The 24,977-nt window shown below is 42.6% G+C and overlaps 1 protein-coding gene across 1 annotated transcript in view; it reads left to right on the forward strand.

Moving 5' to 3' along the window:
* The first annotated feature begins 19,995 nt into the window (after nt 1–19,995).
* SLC9A7 (solute carrier family 9 member A7) overlaps nt 19,996–24,977 on the forward strand; it is a 118,112-nt gene continuing 113,130 nt past the window's right edge. The window contains exon 1 of the mRNA XM_079764980.1: nt 19,996–20,433. Coding sequence (XP_079621106.1) covers nt 20,091–20,433 — 343 coding nt within the window. The 5' untranslated portion in view covers nt 19,996–20,090. The remainder of the gene's footprint in view (nt 20,434–24,977) is intronic.

Genomic DNA, 24,977 nt, shown 5'->3' on the forward strand with positions numbered 1-24,977 from the left:
AAATAAAATGGTTGTTGTTTTAAGGCATGACATTTTGGGGATGGTTTGTGACATAGTAGATAACTGGATCAAATGCTCAGGAGAAAAATAAATCATGACCAAGAGACAGGGGGATGCAGGGGTATTATGTTAGAGAGGGTGGTCAAGGAAGGCATTTGATAAGGAAACATTTGAGCAGAAAGCTGATGGCAATGAGGGACCAGACCATTTGGCTATCTAAAACAAGTGCATTCCAGGCAAATGCTGGTACCAAAGGGCAGGAAATGTTAGGCATGTTCTAAGAACAGCGTAAAGGCCAGTGTGAGTAGAGCATGGTGAGCAAGAAGGGGATTGACAGGAAATCTAGAGAGAAGGGCGGGAGTATGGCGTCAGGTAGATATATGATAAGGACGCTGAGATGACATGATCTGATTTACATGGAAAAAAGGGCACTTTGAAGTGGAGAACAGAATGTAGGGAAGGCAAGAATGGAAGCAGGGCAAGCAATTAGAAGCCTGTTCCAACAATCCAGTAAGAGATGATTGGGGTTGAACCAGGAAAGTAGCTGTGGAACTGATGAATTGGATTTTGGTTTTATTTTGAAGGGAGAGCCAACAAGATGTAGTAATGGATTGGATTGGGGTAGAGAAAAAGAGAGGAATCAAAGATGATCTAAGCACCTGAAAGAATGAAGTTGCCATTTACTGAGATGGGGAAGAATGAAAAGGGAGCTAGTTCAGACAGAGAAATCATGAATTTGGTTCTGGAAGTGTCTAGTTTGAGGTGTCTGTTAGACATCTATGAATGTGTGAGTCTGAGATTCAGGAAAGTGCCCATGGCTGAAGATATTTATTGAGAGCTACTTGTGATGGTAATTAAAGTAGCAGTGTTTGTTGATATTACCTAAGCACGAATGTAGGTAGAAAAGAATAGAGATTTGAAGAGGGAACCCTGCATGTCTCTCCACTGCCAGTGACCAAGACTCCGCAGCAGATACTTGCTCTGCTTGCTTCTATCTGTAAGCTCTCCCCTTTCTGTGCACAACCTGCATGTAACTCTGTTGGCTTATTGGGGAGGTCTCCCCTAATAAATCTGGCATTGTGGAAAGATACAAATGTGTGTGAGTGGTTCCTTTTGGGGATGCTGCCTTGCTCAAGACACCTTCCATGAACCTGACCAGAAACAACACAACAAAAAGTTTCAGAACTAAATGCTGGTCTGGAATACCACCCAGGTTTTAGATTGACCTCTGGGTAGCACACACACGAACAGACCAAAACAGTACTGAAAAGGCTTTAAAACTAAATGGATATTTGTATTACAGTCCACAAAGTGGGCCAAGATATGTGTTCTTAACCGAAACAAGTTTACTGCTTGCTACAACAGAAGATTTGAATCGGAACAAGAGTCTCATAAAATAGTACTAAAAATCTCTAGGATACAATAAAAAGTACTCATCATACCAAAAACTACAAAAATCTCAACTTGAATGAGAAAACACAATCAACAGTTGCTGACATTGAGATAACACAGATGTTAGAATTATTTGAAAACAGTTTTAAGCAGTTATCATAAAAGTACTCTAACAAGCAATCATGAACATTTTAAAACAAATAAAAAATAGAAAGTCTCAGAAGAAAAAAACAAACACCAACTATAAAAATGAACCTAGTGGAAAGTTTAGAACTGTAAACTATAATAACTGAATTTAAAAAACCCTCTTGATGGGCAAAATAGCATAATGAAAATGCCAGAGAAATGAACCAGTGACTTTAAAGACAGTTCAAAGGAAATTACCCAATATGAACAAAAGAGAGAGAAAATAGAAAAATAATGAACAGAGCCTTGGGGACCTGTAGGATAATAACAACACTTAGTAAAGTATATAAATTTAAAAATTCAACATGCTGAATAAATACTAACAGGAGAACCCCCTCAAAAAATCCACGATTAGACACATCATAATCAAATTTCTAAAAACCATAAGAGAAAGAAAAAAATATTGAAAGTAGCCAGAGAGAAATGATGCATTACCTATAGGTAATGTTCATAGCAGCTTTATTTGTAACTAGAGGCCCAGTGCACGAAATTTGTGCATGGGGGAGGTGCGTCCCTCAGCCCGGCCTGCACCCTCTCCAATCCAGGACCCCTTGGGGGATGTCCGACTGCCTCTCCCAATCCGGGACTGCTGGCATCCAACCCCTTGCCTGCCTGCCTGCCTGATTGACCCTAACCACCTCTGCCTGCCTGCCTGATCACCCCTAACTGCTCCCCTGCTGGCCTGATCGCCCTAACCACCTTTGCCTCGCCCCACATCCGGGACCCAGGCTTCCCTCCCTCTGGCTGGTTGCAGGCACCCAGGACCAGGGCCAGCTTCGTTCAGCTGGCCACAGCTGCAGGGGACCATGGGCAAGCGGCTTTGTCCGGGCCGTAGCCATAGGCACTGGTGCCCGGGACCATTGGGCGGGTGGCTTGTTCCTCTCCTGGACCGCAGCCTGGCTGGCCCCCATTCCTCTCTTGTGAGCTCATTTGTGCCTGGCTAGCCCCCATTCCTCTCTCCCAAGTGTTGAGTGTCTGAGCCATTATGGCATGACTGCGTGACAGCATGAGGGCATGATGACCATTTGCATGTTAGCTCTTTATTATATAGGATCGCCTAAAACTCTAGGCCAAATGTCAAAAGATTCCATTTATATAATACTCTTAAAATTGCAAAATGTTAGTGATGAGAACAGATTAATGGCTGCCAGGGGCTAAGGATAAGGTATGACTATAAGGGGAGAGTTTCTCTGTGGGGATGAACCAGTTGTATGTCCTGGATGTGGTGGTGGCTACATGAATCTCTACTATACCCACCCCCACCCCAAATAAGCACATGTAAAACTGATGAAATCCAGGTAAGGACTGTCGTTTCATTGTACCAATGCCAGTTTCCTGGTTTTGATGATATATTATGGTTATGTCAGGTGCCATCTTTGGGGAAAGCGGGGTGAAGGGTACAGGGAGTACTTTTCCAACTTCTTGTGAGTCCTTAATTATTTCAAAATAAATAAGGAATAACCAGCGAGGTAGGAGAAGAGTCCAGAAGCCAAAGGAAGAAAGTCTTTCATGTAGAACAATGTGACTTCAGCATTTGGTTATATGGAGGCCACTAGGGACTTAGACAAGAAAAGTTTTGGTATAGAAGTAGGCACAGAAGCCTGACTGGAGAGTGTTCAAGAGAGATGGGAGGGAGAGGAAATGGGAACAATGAGTACAGTGTGGAAAAAGTTAAGATTCTTTTTGTAAAAAAAAAAATAAAGGACTCATTAATTTCTATCTCATGGGATTTAAAAAATATTTTATAATAAGTTGTAAGTCACCATTAACTTGTCATAAAACACCTGGTTATTTAACTTTATCAGCGAGCTCTGGTGTTATAAAATATATGACATTTTCCTGCCTTGTTTTGTAATTCTGTTTTTGAAAATACAATTGTGTCACTCTGAGCACCTCTGGGGGATAAATTATACTACTTGTTAATAACCAGGGTAGCAAGGGACTGCCCATGTAGAGAGGATGGAAAAATAATGCAGCAAGCAGATTAATTAATAATGTGACACATCTGAATGTTTTCAGCTCTCAGACTGCAGTAATGATCCCATCTCCTTGACTACCAGCAATTGTTCATGCTTGTCATAAAAAAACAAAAACGAAGAACCTTGAAGAAGCTTAAAGTGGAAATGGTAAACAGGAAATTGCCTTTCCTCTGCAAAAAGCAAACAAAAAACCCCCTCTAAAATGCCTTTCCTTCAATCAAAACAATAGAATTTACTGTCAACAGATAAATGATACACGTTAAAAACAAACCCCTTACAAATAGAATTAAGAGACATGTAGTCCTTTCAGAGGAAGAATTAACTGAGATTCCCAACTATAGGATCTATGTTGGAAGAAAAATGTCAAAACAACAACAACAAAAAACATAATCAAAGAATCAGCTTCAGCACTCGTTATGATCCTATCTAATCAGGATCTTAAGACAACTTTACCCCATTTTTATAATAAGTGGAGCTAACAAATGCCTATGGCTCTGTTCTTTCTTTTTTTCTTTTCCAGCTTTATCAAGGTATAATTTACATATAATATTGTATAAATTTAAGGGGGAAATGTATTCATTTAATCTACTTATATATTGCAAAATGATTACCACTGTAACATTAGCTAACATCTGAAGTTCTATTCCTGAGGAAAAAGCGATCAACACCAATCCACAGAAGTTCTGTTCATTTGTATCATATCAAGAATAAATTTGTTTATTTACTTTCTAATTCATTCACTTATTCATATATCCAACAATTACTTACTGACACTGTGGATACAAGAATACAGTCATTCGGAAGATAAGATAACAGAAAACACCTAATCAAAAATATGAAGATAGTGTAAGGAGCTTACGGGACAACATGAAGCGTACCAACATTTGCATCATGGGGTGCCAGAGAGAGAAGAGAGAGAGCAAGGAATTGAAAACCTATTTTAAAACACAATGACAGAAAACTTCCCTTACCTGGTGAAAGAAATACACATACAAGTCCTGGAAGATCAGGGAGTCACAAACAAGAGGAACCCAAAGAGGCCCACACGAAGACACATCATAATTAAAATGCCAAAGATTAAAGACAAAGATAGGATATTTTTTTATTAAAAAAATTTTTATTTATAGTTTACATTCAATATTGCTTTGCATTAGTTTCAGGTGTACAGCACAGTGGCTGGACAATTATACACCTTACAAAGTGTTTTCCCTTGTATCTTAAGTATCCACCTGACACCACACATAGCCACTACAATACTATTGACTATATTCCCAAAGCTGCAACCCACCTTCCTGTGACTATTTTGTAACTACAATTTTGTGCTTCAAAATCCCTTTGTCTTTTTCACCAAGTCCCCCAGTCCCTTCCCCTCTGGCTAGCATCAGTCTGTTCTATCTATGATTCTGTTTCAATTTTGTTTACTCTGTTTTTTATATTACACACATAAGTGAAATAATATGGTATTTGTCTTTCTCTGGCTGACTTATTTCACTTAGTATAATTTCCTTTGATCCATCCATGCTGTTGCAAATGGTAAGATTTTATTCAAGATAAAAAGAGAATCTTAAAAACAGCAAGAGAAAAGCAGTTCGTTACCTACAACATTAGTTTATCAGATGATTTCTCAACAGAAACTTTGCAGGCCAGCAGAGATTGGCACAAAATATTCAAAGTGATGAATAGTAAGGACCTCCAACCAAGATTACTCTACCCAGCAAAGCTATCATTTAGAATCGAAAGACAGTTTCCCAGACAAGAAAAACCTAAGGGAGTTTATCACCATCAAACCAGTATTACATGAAATGATGAAGGGTTTTCTAGAAGAAGAAGAGGAAGAAGGAGGAGGAGGAGGAGGAGGAGGAGGAGGAGGAGGAGGAGGAGGAGGAGAGGAGGAGGAGGAGGAGGAGGAGGAGAAATAGAAAATCAGAAAAATAAAAGGGCAATAAATACATATCTATCAATAAATACTTTAAATGCATATAGATTAAATGCTCCAGTCAAAAGACACAGGATAGCTGGATGTATAAGAAAACAAGACCCTTACATATGTTGTCTACAAGAAACTCTAGATTGAAAGGCACACACAGACTGAAAGTAAAAGGATGAGAAAATATTTCATGAAAATGGGAAAAAAACAAAACCTGGGGTAGACATTAAAACAAAAACCCTCACAAGAGAGAAAGGACCCATCAATTCCACTCCTGGGTATTCATCCGAAGAAACCCAAAACACTAATTCAAAAAGACATATGCATCCATATATTCATTGCATCATTGTTTTAAATAGCCAAGATATAGAAGCAACCTAAGTTAGACGAATGGATAAAGAAGTGGTACATAGTATATACAATGGCATATTTCTAGGACATACAAAAGAATAAAATACTGCAATGACATGGATAGACCTAGAGGGTATAGTACTGAGTGAAATAAGTCACAGAAAGACAAATACCGTATCATTTCACTTATATGTGGAATCTAAAGAACAAAATAAATGAACAAACAAAACAGAAACAGCCTCACAGATACAGAGAACAAACTGATAGTTGCCAGAGGAGAAGGGGGCTGTGGGGCTTCATTTAAAAGGTGAAGGGATTAAGAAGCACTAATTGGTGGTTACAAAATAGTCCTGGGGGTGTAAAGTACAGCAGATGGAATATAATCAATAATATTTTAATAACTATGTATGGTGTCAGATGGGTACTAGATTTTCAGAGTGCTCACTTTGTAAATTATATAAATGTATAATCACTATGTTGTACACCTGAAACTAATATACTATTGTATGTCAATTCTAACTGAAAAATAAAAAAATTATTTAAAAAAAGAGACAGTCCCATAGAAGCATTGATGACAATAGCCAGAAGGTGGCGGCAGGGAGCCACATGAGGAGAATTTACTGACCTGGAAAGGCCCTAGCCGGACCTTGGGCCTAAGGTCCAGCATCTGCCAGAAGTCGGTAGAGGGTATGATGTGCTTCCCAGGAGCAAAAGAAATAGTGACAAGGTTTTCCAGAAGCCCAGGGTTAGGATCTAGTGCAGGGGTCCTCAAACTTTTTAAACAGGGGGCCAGTTCACTGTCCCTCAGACCGTTGGAGGGCCGGACTATAGTTTAAAAAAAACTATGAACAAATTCCTATGCACACTGCACATACCTTATTTTGAAGTAAAAAAACAAAACGGCAAAAACACCCGCATGTGGCCCGCGGGCCGTAGTTTGAGGACGCCTTATCTAGTGTGTAAAATGAGGGGCCTACATAACAGTGATTATAAACTTCAAAGTTGCTAAGACACTAGATCTTAATTTTAATTTTTTAAAATATATTTTTATTTATTTCAGAGAGGAAGGGAGAGGGAGAGAGAGAGAAACATCAACGATGAGAAAAAATCATTGATGGCTGCCTCCTGCACATCCCATACTGGGGACTGAGCCCACAACCCAGGCATGCGCCCTGACTAGGAATTGAACCGTGACCTCCTGGTTCATAGGTCGACCACTGGACCACATAAACCAGGCTGCATGCATTCTTAAAAACAATCTGAACAACCAGACATGACTGCTAAGTGACTGCTATGTGCTAGGTGCTAGTGAAACTGCAGTGAGAAAAGCAGACATGATTTCTGACCTCAAAGATGTTACATTCAAGTGGGAACAACTTACATTTCAGAGGTGAATATCCTATACAGCAGCAACTGGGAAATAACAGCATTTAGAAATATGGACACACAATTGATATGTGAACTTAATCCCATGGCTATACCTTGCTGCAAGGGAGGCTTTTTGTTTTTGCTTTTCAGCTGGGTACATTGACTAGGTTTCAGTTACTAAAGAAAAAAAGGATAGAAGAAGGTGGTATTAAAGAATGACTAGTTATCTCTGCTTCAGTTGCAAATAAGTGGCTCTTATTAAAATTACTACTGCCAAGATGGATTTGTAGGACTTGAAGAATAAATGTTGTACAGAGATTATTTGCATAAGGCTGGTCTTCATTGTTTCAGAAGAAGGCAAGAGAAAGTCACATAACATAAAATTAACATTTACAAAAATTCTCTCTTGAAGATACATTTTTCATTGATTCTAGAGAGAGGAAGGGAGAGGGAAAGAGAAAGAGAGAAACATTGTACCTGCCCCAACTGGGGATTGAACCCACATCCCGGGTATGTGCCTGACCAGGAATTGAACCAACAACCCTTCGGTGTGCAGGACAATGCTCCAACCAACTGAGCAATACCAACTAGGGCAAAATTAACCATTTTAAAGTGAGTAATTCAGTGGTATTTAGTACATTCACCATGTTGTCAACCATCACCTCTATCTAGTTCCAAAACATTTTCATCATCCAAAAAGGATTCCCCAAATTCATTAAGAAGTTGCTCCCAATTGTCCCTTTCCCCAAGACCCTGGTAACCATCTGTGTTGTCTCTATAGTTTAACCTATTCTGCATAATTCATATGAATGGAATAATATAATAAGTGATTTTTTTGTGTCCGGCTTCTTTCAGTTAGCATAAAGTTTTCAAAGTTTATCCACATGTATCAGCACAGCCATATGAGCTGTAGAATAACATTCAAATCAAGGATTGACTGCATGTACTCCAGTAGTCCCATCCTAATATATAAAAACCCTGGATTTTAACGTCTGGTAACTACCAAGGCTTGACCAACCGGAAGCTGGGTTGCCGTGGCAACCCAGTGCTGACTGCTTCCTCTTTAGGGCGGTGCCCCAGCACTGACTGCTGAGGGAGCTGCGAATCAGGGCCAGAGAGGCCTGAAGAGAGAAGCAGGGACTGATCCATTGACTCTGTGGCAGCTTTTGATCAGGACCTGCCTCTCTCTTTCACTCTGGGCCTGGCCAGTAGCCAGGCCTCCATTTCTCTCCAGGCCTCCACTAGGGCTGCTGATCAGCCCCGCCTTTCTGATCAGGCCCTGTTGATAGGCCCAGAGATGCTGACTGGCATAGAAACTGACCAGTCAGAACCAAATTTGGGTGAAGTGTGAGGAACTAATGGCTGTCCAGAAGGCGGAGCTTTTGACGTTGACTGGCATAGAAACTGACCAATCAGAACCAAATTGGCTGGCAGGGGAGGGCAGTTAGGGGCAACCAGGCAGGCAGGCAGAGGCAGTTAGGGGTGATCAGGCAGGCAGAGGGGTTAGGGACAATCAGGCAGGCAGGCAGAGGGGTAGGGACAATCAGGCAGGCAGGCAGAGGCAGTTATGGGCGATCAGGTAGGCAGGCAGATGAGCAGTTAGGAGCCAGCGTTCCCAGATTGTGAGAGGGATATCTGATTGGAGAGGGTGCAGGCTGGGCTGAGGGAACCCTCTCTCTCTCTGTGCACGAATTTCGTGCACCAGGCCACTAGTCTATATATATAAAAGGCTAATATGCAAAGTGTCCCCTCAAGAGTTTGACCAGGAGACCAGGAGTTTGATTGCTCACTATGATGTGCACTGACTGATCATCAGGGGGCAGCACGGAAAGAAGGAAGGCCCCTCATCGCTGACCAGGCCTAGGGACCGTACCCATGCATGAATTTCGTGCACCAGGCCTCTAGTAAGATTATAATGGATTGGGCCAGGACCGGTTTGGCTCAGTGGATAGAGCGTCGGCCTGCGGACTGAAGGGTCCCGGTTTCGATTCCGGTCAAGGGCATGTACCTTGGTTGCGGGCACATCCCCGGTGGGGGCTGTGCAGGAGGCAGCTGATCGATGATTCTCTCTCATCGATGTTTCTAACTCTCTATCCCTCTCTCTTCCTCTCTGTGAAAAATAAAAAAATATATATTATAATGGATTGGAAAAATTCCTATCACCTAGTGATGTCATAGCACAACTCATTACTCACATGTTTGTGGTGATGCTGGTGTAAACAAACCTACTACTCTGCCAGTTGAATAAAAGTATAGCACATACAATTATGTACAGTACCTAATACTTATATGTATTAAATGATACATATCTAGAATTGTGTGATGAGCAGTCCCTAAGAAGGTAAATCCCGATGAACTGACCTCTTGATCTCTTGATGTTCATACCTTTATGTAATCCCCTCTCACTGAGTGGGGGCAGGGCTTGAGACTTGCTTCTAATGATAATAAATGACTATTTTACTGGCTTATGTATTTACTATACTATACTTTTATTGTTGTTTTACTCTTTTATAAATAGAAAGAGTTAACTCTATTTATAAAAAAAAGTTTGTTGCAAAATAGTATGCCATGTTAGACTAGCAGCAGCCTCATACATCTCGTGTGTACTGAGTCTATTGATTGCATCATTTCTCTTGTGCTTGATTTAATCTCATGTTGTTTTGTACATTGACATGGGCTTGTAGCCTAGGAGCAATAGGCTACACCATATAGCCTAGGTGTGTACTAGGCTATGCTATCTAGGTTTGTGTAAATGCACACCATGATGTTCGAACAACCACGTAGTTGCCTCATGGCGCGTTTCTTTTTTTAAATTGAATTTATTGGGGTAATATTGGTTCACAAAACCATACATGTTTCAAGTGTACAACTCAATAAAAGATCATCTACACACTGCATCGTGCTCCCATCATCCAAAGCAAAGTCCCTTTTCATCCCCCTTTCCCACCTGCCTTTGCCCACCTCCACCTCGCCCCTACCCCTTTTCCCTCTGGCTATTACCACACTATTGTCTGTGTCTATGTGTTATATATGTATGTTTTTTTATTTAATCCCTTCACCTTCTTTCATGCAGTCCCCCATCCACCCCCCCCCAAAAGCTGTCAGTCTGTTCCATGTATCCAGGCTTATTTCTATTTTGTTCTAACAACACATTTCTGAGAATGTACCCCCATCATTAAGAGGCACCTGACTGAACTTCATTCCTTTTTTACTAGCGTATGACTGAATACAGGAAGAGAATCCTTTTAGCAGGTGCAGTAGCAGCCCACCATGTCACATTCTGAACAAAGGCCCCAGCAAATATTGGTTGCCTTACAATTGGGTATAATGTCCCTGAACAGTTTTGCTGAGGCAGACGTTACCCAGATTTTGGTATAAGTACCCTCTTCACAGCTAATGGATCCTTGATGTTTTTGTTTTTTTTCAAAGCAGCAGGTTCACAACTGCATTAAGCCAACCGTGACAAACCTGTTCCTTGTTTTCCCAGTCTCTCATGCAGCCAGAGGTGGCCACTTAAGCTCCGGGCAATGAGACCCAAGCAGAAGTGCTCTGGGCCTCAGGGAGATAGTCTGGAAAAGCTTTTGCTTTCTTGATAAAAGCAAAAAGGCTGCAAAAGAAAAAAAAAGTAAATTAAAATGTTAACAAAGTAAAAAATGGGGGGGGGGCCATGGATGATAGAGGTCACAGGGGCCCTTTTCTCATATTTCTGCTCTGAAGCCAGATTTGATGGTTGGAGCTGCAGTACGGCCTCTCAATCATAAAGACTTGGTTACGTGGAGATGCAGGCTTTACATCCTTGAGGCACTGAACCCGCACTAACACCTTCCTATGCAGAGAACTCTTGTTATGTGAACAACATAAATTCCTATTTGTTTCAGCCATTGAGAAACAGGTATTCTGCTACGTATAGCGAAAGTATTTCTAATGAACAACTGATTGGTATTCCTATACATATCAGAGGCAGAGGTTTACAGCTGCTATGAAAAGAAGGATATCCATGGAAGGGACTCCTAAGGTATATTGTGGCTCCCCTCTAACTAGAGTCAAAGACAGCACTTTCGTAATATGGCTACTGAATTATAAACATATAGTCTGTGTGGGTTTGTACAGGCATGAAGTGCCTGGGTCTTCCTGTGTCTTTCTGCCTCACTTGCATTGAGAAAAGGATCATTTGTTTATACCTGTGGTAGTCAACACATCCACGAAGGTTCCCCAGGAGCCTTTTGACCTTAGCTGTCATCAATTCACAGAGTGGTGCACTGCAGTGGGAGCCCTGGATGAAAGCCCAAATTTGGAGGATGCCAAAATGAGCTAAAACATGTAATACCTTCATTCTGCTTAATGTAGTGAGATAGGAGCAGGTAGATAGAAGGGCCAAACCTGAATTGTTAATAAGAGCTTTAAGGAGTATCTTGAGCTTATAATAAGCTCTTTTTTATTTGAAAACATCTTGCTAATAAGGACATTCTCTCTAGCATTTGCTTAAATATTTTCATATTACTTTCAGATAATTAAAAAAGAACCTGGAGATTTCCCAAGGCTTTGCTTAAATGACTCACATGTAGAGAAATCTCAATGTGTATAATGAGAAGCATAAAACAAAACTATGAGTGCCTAGAAATGACTTTGCTTTTCTTCTAGAGATTCTGAAATGAGATTATATTTTGAAATTGAGCAGAGGGATTTTGGTCTTTGGAAAAAAAAAAGAATGAAGAGCTCTGATTTGGGATTGATAAAATAGGTGAAAATATCTCAAACCTTTTCTTTATATTTAGAAGTACCTTTTATCTAATTTGGAACATGTTACATATTATCAAAGACATTTAAACCCTTTCAGTTTCCTAGGGCTGTACTGAATTTTAACTACACATGTTTACTAACACAGATCAAGTAAGTGGGTTTTGCCAGTTGATATTCCATAGAAACAAAGCAAGAAAAGTAAGAAGGGGCAGGAAATATAGTAGACAAACACAAATGATAACTAAGGTATGAGTTCTAAATAAAGTAGATGATCAGGAATCCACATGAGGTGATTCAGTTAAGGGTCTTGAGGTGGGGAGATTACCTGGATTGTCTGAGTTGGCCCTAAGTCTAATCACCAGAGTCTTCAAAATTGGAGGCAAGAAGGTCAAAGGAAGTAGATGTGACAATGGAAGCAAGATGCTACACTGCTGGCTTTGAAGATGGAGGGAGGGGCCATGATGCATTTCATAACCTGGAAAAGGCAAGGGAAAGGATTCTTCTCTAGAGCCTCCAAAATGAACCAGCCCAGCTGACACCTTGAGCTGAGCCCTGTGAAACTGATCTCAGACTCTTTTCCATGTGCTCTTAAAGACAATGTGTATTCTGCTGTTGTTGGGTGGAGCATTCTAAAATATCAATTTAGATCTAGTTGGTTGATGATATTGTTCAAATCTAAATCATTGTTGGCTTTCAGTTTACTAGTTCTAGCTATTACTAAGAGAGGAGTATTGAAGTCTCCAACTCTAATTGTGGACATTTTTATTTCTCCTTTCAGTTCTGTCAGCCTTTGCTTCAGGTATTTTAAAGCTCTGGTATTAAATGATACATATCTAGAATTGTGTGATGAGCAGTCCCTAAGAAGGTGAGTCCCAATGAACTGACCTCTTGATGTTCATGCCTTTATGTAATCCCCTCTCAGTGAGTGGGGGCAGGGCTTGGGACTTGCTTCTAACCAGTAGAATATGGTAAAGGTGATGGGATGTCTCTCTCTTGCTTATGTTGTATGGTAAAGATGAAATGTCACTCGCATAATTGTTTCACATTATGTAAGGCTCCATTTGAGCAGGTTACAGTGAGAGATACCTTGGTTGGATTGATGAAGTAAGTAGGCATGCCGAGGAAACACATGTGGTGGGGAACTTCAGCCAGCCCCTAGCAACAGCAGGTGACTTCTGAAGCCTGAGGATGGCTGCCAAAGGATAGCCAGAAACAGCCCAGGGCCCTTAGTCATACTGCTGCAAGGAAATGAATTATGCCAAAAACCTGAGTGAGTTTAGAAGTGGATCTTTCCCCAGTCAAACTCATGATGAGACTGCAGCCTTAGCAGACACCTGGATTGCAGATACCCTGAAGCAGAGAACTCAGTTAAGCTGTTCCCTGACTTCTGACTTCCAGAAACCATGAGATAATAAATGTATGTTGTTTTAAGTCACTCAGTTTGTGGTAATTTGTTATGCAGCAATAGAAAACTAATGCAGATATATAATGTAATGTCTTCTTGGTGGATAGATCAGTTATGCAGATGTAATGTCCCTCTTCATTCTTCATATTTTTCTTTTCTGGGAAGTCTAACCTGTTTGATGTTCATAAAGTCACCCGAGCTCTCTATTATTAATATTTATATGGTATATGTTTCCATCATTTTATTTTAAACCTACCTATGTCAGAATATTTGAACTGAGTTTCTTGTAGGCATTCATTTTGGGATGTTCTTTTATTCATTATGGCAATCTCTCTTTTAATTGCTTTATTTAGACCATTTACATTTAATGTAGTTATTGGTATGTTTGGATTTAGGTCTACCATTTTATTATTTGTTTTATCTTTGTTCCCTCTGTTTTTTTTTGTTCCTCTATGTCTCCTTTCTCACTTCTTTTAAAATTTCTCTGAGCATTTTTAGTATTTTTAGTATTCCATTTAATTTATCTCTTTGTATATTCTAGGGAATATAATAGACACACTCAAGTTTTTACAATCTACCTAGAATCAATATTTACTAATTCAAGTAGAATATAGAAACCATATTAACATATAGGATCCTTTATTCTCCTCCCTTTATGTTGTGGTTGCTTGGGTATTATATCTACACTAGAGGGTCCCCTAGGCCAGTGATGGGCAACCTTTTGAGCTTGGTGTGTCAAACTTCGCCAAAAAACTGAGCATAACTCGGGTAGTGTGTCACTTTGAGGAAAAAACTAACATAACATTCAAAGGACCAGGCCATTCATATGCAAACTAACTCCAAGACTCTAGTCGCAAATGTTTCATCCTCAGGAGCAGCAAATGTTTCATCCTCGGCATGCGGCCGCGTGTCATCAGAAATGGCTATGCGTGTCAGTGCTGACACGTGTGTCATAGGTTCGTCATCGCTGCCCTAGGCCTAGCCTGCCATCAGGGCCATGTCTCGCACGCTCTGCGAACACTGCGGGTGCCCCGTGATACTCCATGGATGCTGCTGGCACCCTGCGACGCTCTGCGAATGCTGCCGGTGCCCTGCGATGCTCCGCCGGCATTGCCGGTACCCCGGGGGTAGGATGGGGTCAGGGGAGGGCCCAAGAGGTGCTCCATGCACCTCCTGGTGATTGGTCGTTTGGTCGTTACGGCATCACGGTGTTACAGCCACAGGCCTTTTATGATATAGATAGATACTATTTACTCTTGCTTTTTTCCTTTCCCTTTTTAAAACTAAATTTATTGGGGTGACATTGTTTGATATGATTATATAGGTTTCAGATGTGGGTTTCAGATCTGTATATTGCACTGTGTGTCCACCACCCAAAGTCAAATATTCTCCTGTCACCATATATTAGAATCCCTTTCACTCACAATCCCCTTCCCTCTGGCAACTACCACACTCCTGTTTGTGTTCCCAAGTTTCAATATCACACATATTAGCTTTTTCTGACTGACTTTTTTCACTTAGCATAGTATTTTCAAGGTCCATCCATGTTGTTGCAAATGGCAGTATTTCATCTTTTCTTATGGCTGAGTAGTATTCAATTGTGTAGATGTACCACATCTTCTTTATCCAGTCCTCTATTGTAGGACATTTTGGTTGTCTCCATATATTGGCCACCATGAATAATGCTGCAATGAACATAGGGGTGCATGTATTTTTAAACTTGAAATATATCCACACACTTTGAAATCCCATTAGACCGTTTTAACTTTTGTTTTAAACCAAAAAAAAAATATTTTGAAGAACTGGTGAAGAGAAGAACTTCTCTCAGCCATCCTTTTATAACAGGTCACCTGGCAATGGATTCTCTTATTTTTTCTTCTTTAGAGAATATCTTTATTTGACTGTCATTCCTGAAAGCTATTTTTACTGGGCATATTATTTTGAATTGACAATTCTTTCAGCACTTTAAAGATATTGTGCACTTCTTTATGACCTCCTTGGTTCCTGATGAGAAATTCATAGTCATTTGGATTATTACCCTAAATATAATGTATCATTTTTCTTTTTCTGCTTTAAATATATTTTCTTTGTCTTTCTTTTCAATAGTTTAAATATAATATGTCTGAGCATTGATTCATATGATTTTCTCCTGTTTGGCTTTTGCTAAGGTTCTTTTTTTTTTTTTTTTTAGTTTTACAATTTGGTTTATTTTTTTAAATATAAATCTTTATTGTTCAGATTATTACAATTGTTCCTCTTTTTTCCCTCCATAGCTCCCCTCCACCCAGTTCCCACCCCACCCTCTGCCCTTACCCCCCCACTGTCCTCATCCATAAGTGTGCGATTTTTGTCCAGTCTCTTCCTGCACCCCCCACACCCCTTTCCCCCGAGAATTGTTAGTCCACTCCCTTTCTATGCCCCTGATTCTATTATATTCACCAGTTTATTATGTTCATCAGATTTTTTATTCACTTGATTTTTAGATTCACTTGTTGATAGATATGTATTTGTTGTTCATAATTTTTATCTTTACCTTTTTCTTCTTCTTCCTCTTCTTAAAGAATACCTTTCAGCATTTCATATAATCCTGGTTTGGCAGTGATGAATTCCTTTAGCTTTTTCTTATCTGTGAAGCTCTTTATATGCCCTTCAATTCTGAATGATAGCTTTGCTGGGCAGAGTAATCTTGGTTGTAGGTTCTTGCTGTTCATCACTTTGAATATTTCTTGCCACTCCCGTCTGGCCTGCAAAGTTTCTGTTGAGAAATCAGCTGACAATTGTATGGGTGCTCCCTTGTAGGTAATTAACTGTTTTTCTCTTGCTGCTTTTAAGATTCTATCTTTGTCTTTTGCTCTTGGCATTTTAATTATGATGTGTCTTGGTGTGGTCCTCTTTGGATTCCTTTTGTTTGGGGTTCTCTGCGCTTCCTGGACTTATAAGTCTATTTCTTTCACCAGGTGAGGAAAGTTTTCTGTCATTATTTCTTCAAATAAGTTTTCAGTATCTTGCTCTCTCTCTTCTTCTGGCACACCCATAATTCGGATGTTGGTATGCTTGAAGATGTCCCAGAGATTCCTTACACTATCTTCATATTTTTGGATTCTTTTTTCTTTTTCGGTAGGGTGTTTTTAGCTTCTTTGTATTTCAAATCTTTGACTTGATTCTTGCAATCCTCTAGTCTTCTGTTAGATCTCTGTATATTATTTTTTATTTCAGTCAGTGTATGCTTAATTTCTAGTTGGTCCTTTTTCATATCCTCAAAGGTCTTACTAAATTTATCGGCCTTTTCTAGAAAGTTCTTGAAAAACCTTATAACCGTGGTTTTGAACTCTATATCCATTCATTTTCTTTCTTCCATTTCTTTCATTTGTGACCTGTTTCTTTGTCTCCGCATTTTGGCTGCTTCCCTGAGTTGATAGAGTGGCTTTGTGTGCTAGGTGTCCTATAGAGCCCATTGGCTCAGCCTCCCCAGTTACCTGAGGTGGACACTCTTGGTGCACCCCTTCGTGGGCTGTGTGCACAGTCTTGTTGTAGTTAAGCCTTGATTGTTGTTGGTATCACTGGGAGGAATTGGCCTCCAGGCCAATTGGCTGTGAAGATTAGCTGTGTCTACGATGGGAGAACTTCTGTGCTGGAGACACCCTTATGAGGCAAGCCTTGGTTTAGAGGGGCTTTGGTGCTCACTGAGTCTGCCCTCTGACCTCCTTATGAATCTCAGGAGCTGTAATCTGGATGGTCCCACTCTGACCCCTGGGTACACTGGCTCTTGGATCTCCAATGAGGTGCTAATTTAGCCTCTGCCTGAGGCCACCCAGCAGGAGCTACAGAGAGATCTGCAGATTTCTCTTCTTTGTTTGGGTTTTGGAGGTGCCCAGATGAGTCCCAGCTGTGAAGCAATGCAAGCTGCTGTGGGGCCTTGGGCCTTCTTTTGGATGTTCTGACTCAGCTGCAGTTTGTTAGGTAAGTTTAGATTTCAAAGGACCAGGCTATTCATATGCAAAAGCCTCTGTGCTCAGCTTGGATGGGGTGGAGTCTCAGGGCGGAGCAAACAGCAATGGCTTCTGGTCAGCCCTGCCCTAAGAGGCCTCTGAGTCTCAGTGTCCCACAGTAATCACTGCATGCACCTCTGAGAGAAAGCTGCCCTCGAGTTTTGCCCGCTGCCAGACAGTCCAGTTTCTCCCCGTATGAGTCTGGGTCCCCAGAGTCTCGCCCGGAACTGGAGTTTAGAACAGTTGGGAGCTTTTGTCTCCCTCTCACTTGAAAAAGACAGCCACGTACTCAGTTGCTAGCCCTCTTCGCATGCGCACCCCCATACCTCTGCCTTTACTTCCGCAGCTCCTGTGAGTCTCAGTGTGCTTTTCTCTTCCCTTCTAGTTGTAGAATTTCCACTCAGCCAGCCTTCCTGTGGTTCTGGATGATGTCCGTTTTGTCTTTTAGTTGTAGTTTTGAAATTGTTGTGCGAGGCAGCAGTTCAGGTGTTTACCTATGCCGCCATCTTGGTTTCTCTGCTAAGGTTCTTGAATCTGCAGTTTTATGCCTTTTGATACATTTGGAATGTTTTCAGTTTTTATATATGCACATATTTTTTCTGCATTACACTCTTTCTCCTTTCCTGAGATTCCAAAGGCGTGAATGTTAGACCTTTTGTTATTATTCTACAGATCCTTATGGTTATGCTCATTTACCTCTCAAGTTTTCCTCTGTTGTTTAGGTTGGATAAGTTCTCTTGTTCTATCTTCACATTTACTGACTCGTTCATCCTCATTTTTCTATTGAGCCCATGTAGTTACCTTTAAAATTTCAGTTATTATATTTTCAGTTACAACATTTCAACTTGGTTCTTCTTTGATCTCACTCCTTTGCTGAGACATTCTATCTTTACACTCATTTCAAGATTATTTGCTCTCATTGAAACATATTTTATAACACCTGCTTCAAATTATTTTTCAGATAATTCAAACATTTGTGTCATGTCATCTCAGCATTTGGTGTCCATTGATTGCCTCTTCAATGGGCAACTGGTAGTTGAGATTTTTTGGTTTTTCATGTGCTGAAAATTTTTGGCTTGTATCCTGGACATATTTAATAGTGTGCTGTGGGGTCTTATATCTTGTTTTAAGCCTAAGGAGGAACATTCATATATTTGTTTTAGTTTGTAGTCAACATGGTTGAGTCCAGATCACAAGTTCTGACCTGCCTTTTGTGGATCATGGCTCCAAAGTCACTCCAGTTTTCAAAACTTTGCAGTGTTATTTAGAACGGTCTCACAGGTGTTTTATCCAGTGGCTAGTCTAGGGTGATCTGATTCTTAGTTCAATTATCACAGGCTTTGGTATGTGGTTTAAGATCAGACCCCCATGCAGGTCAAGGTGAATCTAGGAGTTCATAATGACTTGATAGGATTGTTTTCCCCAAACTCCTCCCTCTCCATAATCTTTCTACTACTTTGCAGTTCTTTGGAGTTCTCCATTTTGCTCCTTTGGCAAGAAATCTGAGTCTTTGTTTACTTCTCTCTGCTTTGCACTTCTTGCAACTTTGCCCATATCTGGGGCCAAGAAGCAGGAGGACAGAGAGGGGAAAATATCTATGGGGGTTTGCCCCCACTATTTGGGAACCTTAGCTACTCCAACCATAGAGAAAGGGTCCTCTATCCCTTAGCATTTTAAGTACTTGATAGCACTGCTCCCTCCATTGTCACTGTCAAAGGGAGATTGCCTATTGGTTAGGGTGCGAGAGAATTGAAAAAAAAAATGGTGGTCTTTGTTACTTTCTCTGAACTTTAGATCTATTTCCTACTCTTACTGGTGCTCTCTGTCCATGTTGATGCCCCCTTCTGGGATTTGGGCTGCCTTAAGTCCAGTCCAGTGGCTACTGGAGGGGAAAAAGAGTAAATTCACTGCCAGTTGTTATACTTCAAATTCTGGTATTCATCCTCAATTTACCTGGTACAATTTATGTTTTAAAGTCCTTAAGTAGTTGCTCCATGCATTCTGTTCAGGTTTATTGCTGCATTCAGATTGTTGTTGTCTGCATTTGTTATTGTTCTGTGTTAACTGGAATCAGAACCCTTGTATTGTATAGGTTAGTTTTCATATATAAATATGTATAGATAATGGAGTGTTTTCTTTGGAGTATATTTGTGTCGGGAATAATTTTTTCATACTCTACCCACCCCGCTGCTCATCTACCTGGAATGGCAGATGTTCAGTTCCTTCAACGCCTTTCCCAGAATTAACAAGTCAGTCTATTTCCCAAGTGGTAAAGGATGCATTTCAACGCTCTCCCCACATCCCGACCCCCCCTGTGGGTCCTCATTTTGTGGCAGACTAGAGCAGAGGTTTGAAGGAAGCCTGGCAGATTCTGGGACTCGGGGAACCCAGACGGCCTGGCCAGGTACGCCAGGACCGGGGGGAGGGGCGCAGAGAGGCCAGGGGCTGGCGGGCTGGTGGGCTGGCTAGTGGGACCAGGGCCAACCCGGCTCCAGCGGCCCACGCTGGGCCCGGCGCGGCTGGGGGCCGAACAGGTGCGCGGGCGGGGGGGGGGGGGGGGGCGGTGCTTGGGGATCCTGCGCACTGCGCGCTCCCCTCCCCCGACCGGGCGCCAGCGGGAGGAGGAGCTGCGGCGGCCACCGCCACTCCGGCAGGCAGGCAGGCAGGCAGGCAGGTCGGCGGCGCCAAGTCAACCCACCGACGGCGCGGGCTGCTGATCCGCGCGCGCGGGAGGCGCGGGCAGCGGGGGGACCATGGAGCCCGGGGGGGACGCGGCGCGCCCCGGCCTGGGGCGGGCAGCCCGGGCGCTGCCACCGCGGCTGCTGCTGCTGCTGCTGCTGCTGCTGCCGCCGCCGCCGCTGCTGGGTCGGGGGCTGCGTGTCGCGGCCGCGGCCTCCTCGTCTGGGGCGGCGGCCGAGGACAGCAGCGCCATGGAGGAGCTGGCCACGGAGAAGGAGGCGGAGGAGAGCCACCGGCAGGACAGCGTGAGCCTGCTCACCTTCATCCTGCTGCTCACGCTCACCATCCTCACCATCTGGCTCTTTAAGCACCGCCGGGTGCGCTTCCTGCACGAGACCGGGCTGGCCATGATCTATGGTGAGCACCCCCCGCCCCCCCCCGACCCCCGCCCGAGCCCACCACCCCGACACCCCTGGGGCGGCCCGGCCGCCGCGCTCCCCCTCCCTCGTGCTTCACTGTGCTCGCCTTCACTCTCAACGTGTTTCGTCCCTTTTCCCGCGGAGACGGTGTTGGTTTCCAAGGTCAACTGTGTGCATTGGCTGGGCTTCTGTTACCGTTCAAAAGAGTCCCACCCCATTTCGACGTCTCTTCATGGGGAACCAGGAAAAGGGAAGGCACGGAGGTGGCCTGGTTCTGTTCCCCCGGCTTCTGGCCGGCCCCCGCCCCCCCCCCCCCCCATCGCGACCCGGACCCCCGCCCCAGTTCAGCTCAGCGGGGTGTGTGTGACCTGGCAGGAGTGGGTGACTTGGCCAGGGACCGCGCCACCCCAGGAGTCAGGCCACAGCGAGGGTGGGGACCAGGGCTGAGGGCTCGGCTTGGTATGGGCTGGTGGGGCCTGGTGGATGCCACGTCCATGGGCGATCTGCCTGGGCGTCCACTTCTGAGACCTGTGTGTCCCGGTCTCTAGTGAATGAAGTGGCAACAGGAAGCGCCCAGAAAGGTGAGGGTGGGCCAGGACCCATCGGCCCTGTCCGCCCGCCTTTCACCCTCGTGTCCAGGTGGGAAGTTAGACCCAGTACCTTGCCTTCTCCAGGCGGAGAGGAGCTTTTGTTTTCCCCAGATTGTAACAGGGGCTCGACTCTGAAGAAACGTTTGTGAATGTATGAAGAGGCAAAGTAGTGGTTTTCATACGGGCGTCAGCCTTCCTTTTTCTGGCTTTAATGGTACATGGTGTGTCACATGCCCAGAGGCCAGTACAAATCTCCTGTCATTACATAGGTGTCATTTAGCCATAATCTGAATCCTCCCCCCCCCCCCACTATGCCCCTCTGACTGCGCCCCCTCCATGACTCCAAACTGGAACCAAGCATTCTCATGTGGAATTTAATTCAGCAGAGTTCAAGCCCATGTTGGCGTCCTCAGGTGAAATGGAAGAGCGCACTCCACAACTGTTCCCAATGGGCAGCATTTTACTTGATCGCTTATACTGGAGCGATCTCTCCACTCAATATCCATTCAGGAGCGAATGGAAAGCAGACACCTTAATCTTTAATGTGAAAATTACCCTTGGCCCTGGGCCTTGCTTCCTCATGGTTCTGGTCTGGTTGTTGCCAGCCCAGGCTCTTGGCCACCAAGGTTAGAAGTGCTGTCGGGAGCCCTGGGCTTTTCAGGGGGGCATTGGCCTCCACAGATGTTGAATTGAAACAACAGGACCAGGTCCAACACGGAGTTTGGTGGTTGCAAATTACAGGTATAATCTATGGCCTGGATGCCTGGCCGTTCGTGAGCTCTGTGGTTGGAGTCAGTTGGTGACAAATGTTTGAAGCTAAAGCTGCAGTTCAGCTAGGGGGTTTCCTGAGCGGAGAGCAGAGTGTGGTGTTCAAGAACGTTGTCATTTCTGGCGATGGACTCTGAGCCGGAACGCAAATGAAGATTGCCTTTATATTATGTAGCCTTGAAAATATTTTTATTTTATAACCCCTATATCCAATTCATTAAAGCACACTGTGAAATACTTTTAGAGGGTAGCTTTGACAGGCTCATAAGTACATACTCAAGTGCATAGAAAAGAAATGGGGATTTAAAAATACATTTTCTGAGGAGTACTCCGTGTTCTTAGGAGCTCAGTCACCTTTATCTTAAGGCTTAGAAACGGCAGTGGAATTTTCCTTTGCTGATAGGTACTTTTTAAACTCATCACAAGCTTTCAGTCACTGGAGCCGTGCTACACTATGTTGTTTCATTTCGTGTTACCAAAATCTGGTTTAATTGATGATTGTTCAGAAAAGGCGACATCATCTCATAGCATGCCGTGTAATTTTTGCACTACGTCTTTGGGTCTTAGCGTTGCTTTGAAATGCATTAAGAAATTTAGTTTGTCAATATATGATGGCCTGGGTTATACCAAATACTGCTATTTTGATGTGGTTGCCTATAATTGTGAGAAAACATTTCTCTCTTTTAGGGATATTTACTCTCTGTTTCAAGATGCTACCCCCATCTGAATTCTAATGCCATTTGATTAGCTAATTATTCATTATGTACTGAAGACTGTTGTGATTCTGATAAAAAATTCAGTATGAAAATCTTTGAACACTTAAGTAGACGCAGTACAGATTTTCAGGACTTCTCTTTTTTAATATTAAGAAATCAGATTGCATTTGTCGAGATCAATAGAGGAAGTGAGTAATTGTCCTATTGCCTCTGAGTAATAAAGGACAAAACAACCCAAGGAAACGGTTGCTGCATGCTGGTGACCAGCTTCATTTCTGGAGGTAAACAATTTAACTTTTGAATGTGGGCACATTTTTATGAGTGAAAGAGTTCAACTGTGAATTTCAAAACTCTTCATTTTGAAATTTAAAAAAAAATCTAATTTCTGCCCGGCTGGTGTTTCTCAGTTGTTGAGCATTGACCTATGAACCAGGAGATCACAGTTCAATTCCCGGTTGAGGGCACATGCCCTGGTTGCGGGCTTGATCCCCAGTAGGGGTGTGCAGGAGGCAGCTGATTGATGATTCTCTCTCATCATTGATATATATATATATATATATATATATATATATATATATATATATATATCTTCCTTCCTCTTTCTGAAATACAAAAAAAAAAATCTAATATCTGCGACTTAAAAATATTTAAGTGGTACTTTAATCTGAGAGGGAAGGCTTTTATATATGTAGTAATGTATTAAAATGAATTGTGATAATATATATTTGCCAGTATAGTCATAAAATATCTGTGGAAGGACATGCAATAGACTAAGTCACATTGGTTTCCTTGGTGAGCTGGAGTGTGGGTAGGAACTAGGTGTCCGTGACATAGGGGTGGGAGGGAGACAGCACTCTCTACCCTTTTGTGCTATTTGATTTTTAAACTATGGAAGTGTGTCCATGCCTTCATTCTGTGGCATTTGTGATGGTATTTTAAGATGCTCCTCAGATCATCCAATTTGATACCCACTTCTCCCTATTTACATCACATTATGTTGTCAGTTTTCTGTGACCTTTCAATTGTCTGTATCCATGGAGCTTCTGGAGCCCTGTTCCTAGAATTGAGACAATATGGGGGAAGGGGAAGATTCTTCCCCTCCCTCTCTCCTTCTTTTAATCCCATTATTACCAATGAATAGCTGATATTGCATTAGGAGTGGTGTGCACAAATAGATCCAATAACAACACTTACTTTGGTGCAGAGGACCTAAGGACAATAAGAGACAGATACCCTGTGAATGCTTACCATTGAAATGGAAAGAACTTCCCCATCGACCAAGGGAGAGTTATAAGCACTCCTCCCTGACAAAAGCCCCAGACAGCTACAAGGAAAGGTGACCACAGATCAGACTCCAGGGAAGTTGAAAGCAGCGCTCCAGACCTTGCCGTGGGAGCTGCATGGCAGCAGGCAAGGCCACCAGTCTAACCTGTTTTGTCAGGGCAGGGAGCTCCCAGCTGTCTGGCTCTGTAGTGATTAAGTGCCATCCTAAAGTTACTGGGCACAGCATGTCTGTGCAGCAGAAATAGCAAGTGTTCAAGGCAGGGAAAAGCTGGTATAAACAGACTGTGTCAGTTAATTGTGGTTCTCTCTCATGTGTACAGTAGTTCCACTTCCCCCATAATGTTTTTGTGACAACTGATACGGCTCCAAAATATCTAACTTGGCCACGCTAGCCTACCACCTGCTTCTTGTTTTCCCCCTGCTCCCCGCCTATCAACTTTCCAAGTCCGTGTGGGTCAGCCCCTCCAGGTTCTGTGGCCCGTAGCCTCATTGTTGCTTTGTTGGAGCTCAGGATTGTTAAGCACAGCCTGAGAGTGGGCTCATAGGCAGAGTCTGAATGGGAGAAATTTGACTTTCTGCAGTAGCATGAGATTAACATATGACCCTGTGAGCGAACATTTTGGTACCACCTTCTTCCTGGTTAATCAGGAGCACTCGTTTTTTTGTATTTTTTTTTAAAGAACTCATTACTTTTGGCCCTAGTTTGGGGCAGCTCTGTGTGGTCTCACGTTGGTACCAGATTGCATGGGTTCAAATGCTGGCCTGGTTACTTATAAAGCTGTGTATAACGTGGAGTAAGCTCTCTGAGCCTTCGTTTCCTCTTCTCAAAAATGGAGACAAGGACATCTTGCTTCCTTGCACATCATCAGTTTGGTTCAAATAAAGTCATTAAAAAAAATGGAGACAATGCCACTCACCTTACAGGATCATTGCATGAAAGAGGTACTCTAAAGGCCAGGTGCAGTTTCTGGTACTTAAACACTGGTAAATATTAGTTTTCACTCTCACTTTAGACTTTGTGATTCTTTGGTCAGCATTGCTATTTGGGGTTGGTTCCATAGAGGCCTGCTATAATTGGACAATGCATTCGGATACAGTTAGGGGGATGAGGAGACCTGTAATTTTTTGGTGGGCTATTTGTTAATAACTAGAAAAAAATGTATAGTATAGGTACCTTACTCTTT

Source organism: Cnephaeus nilssonii, assembly GCF_951640355.1.
Source record: "Cnephaeus nilssonii genome assembly, chromosome: X".
Taxonomy (NCBI): domain Eukaryota; kingdom Metazoa; phylum Chordata; class Mammalia; order Chiroptera; family Vespertilionidae; genus Cnephaeus; species Cnephaeus nilssonii.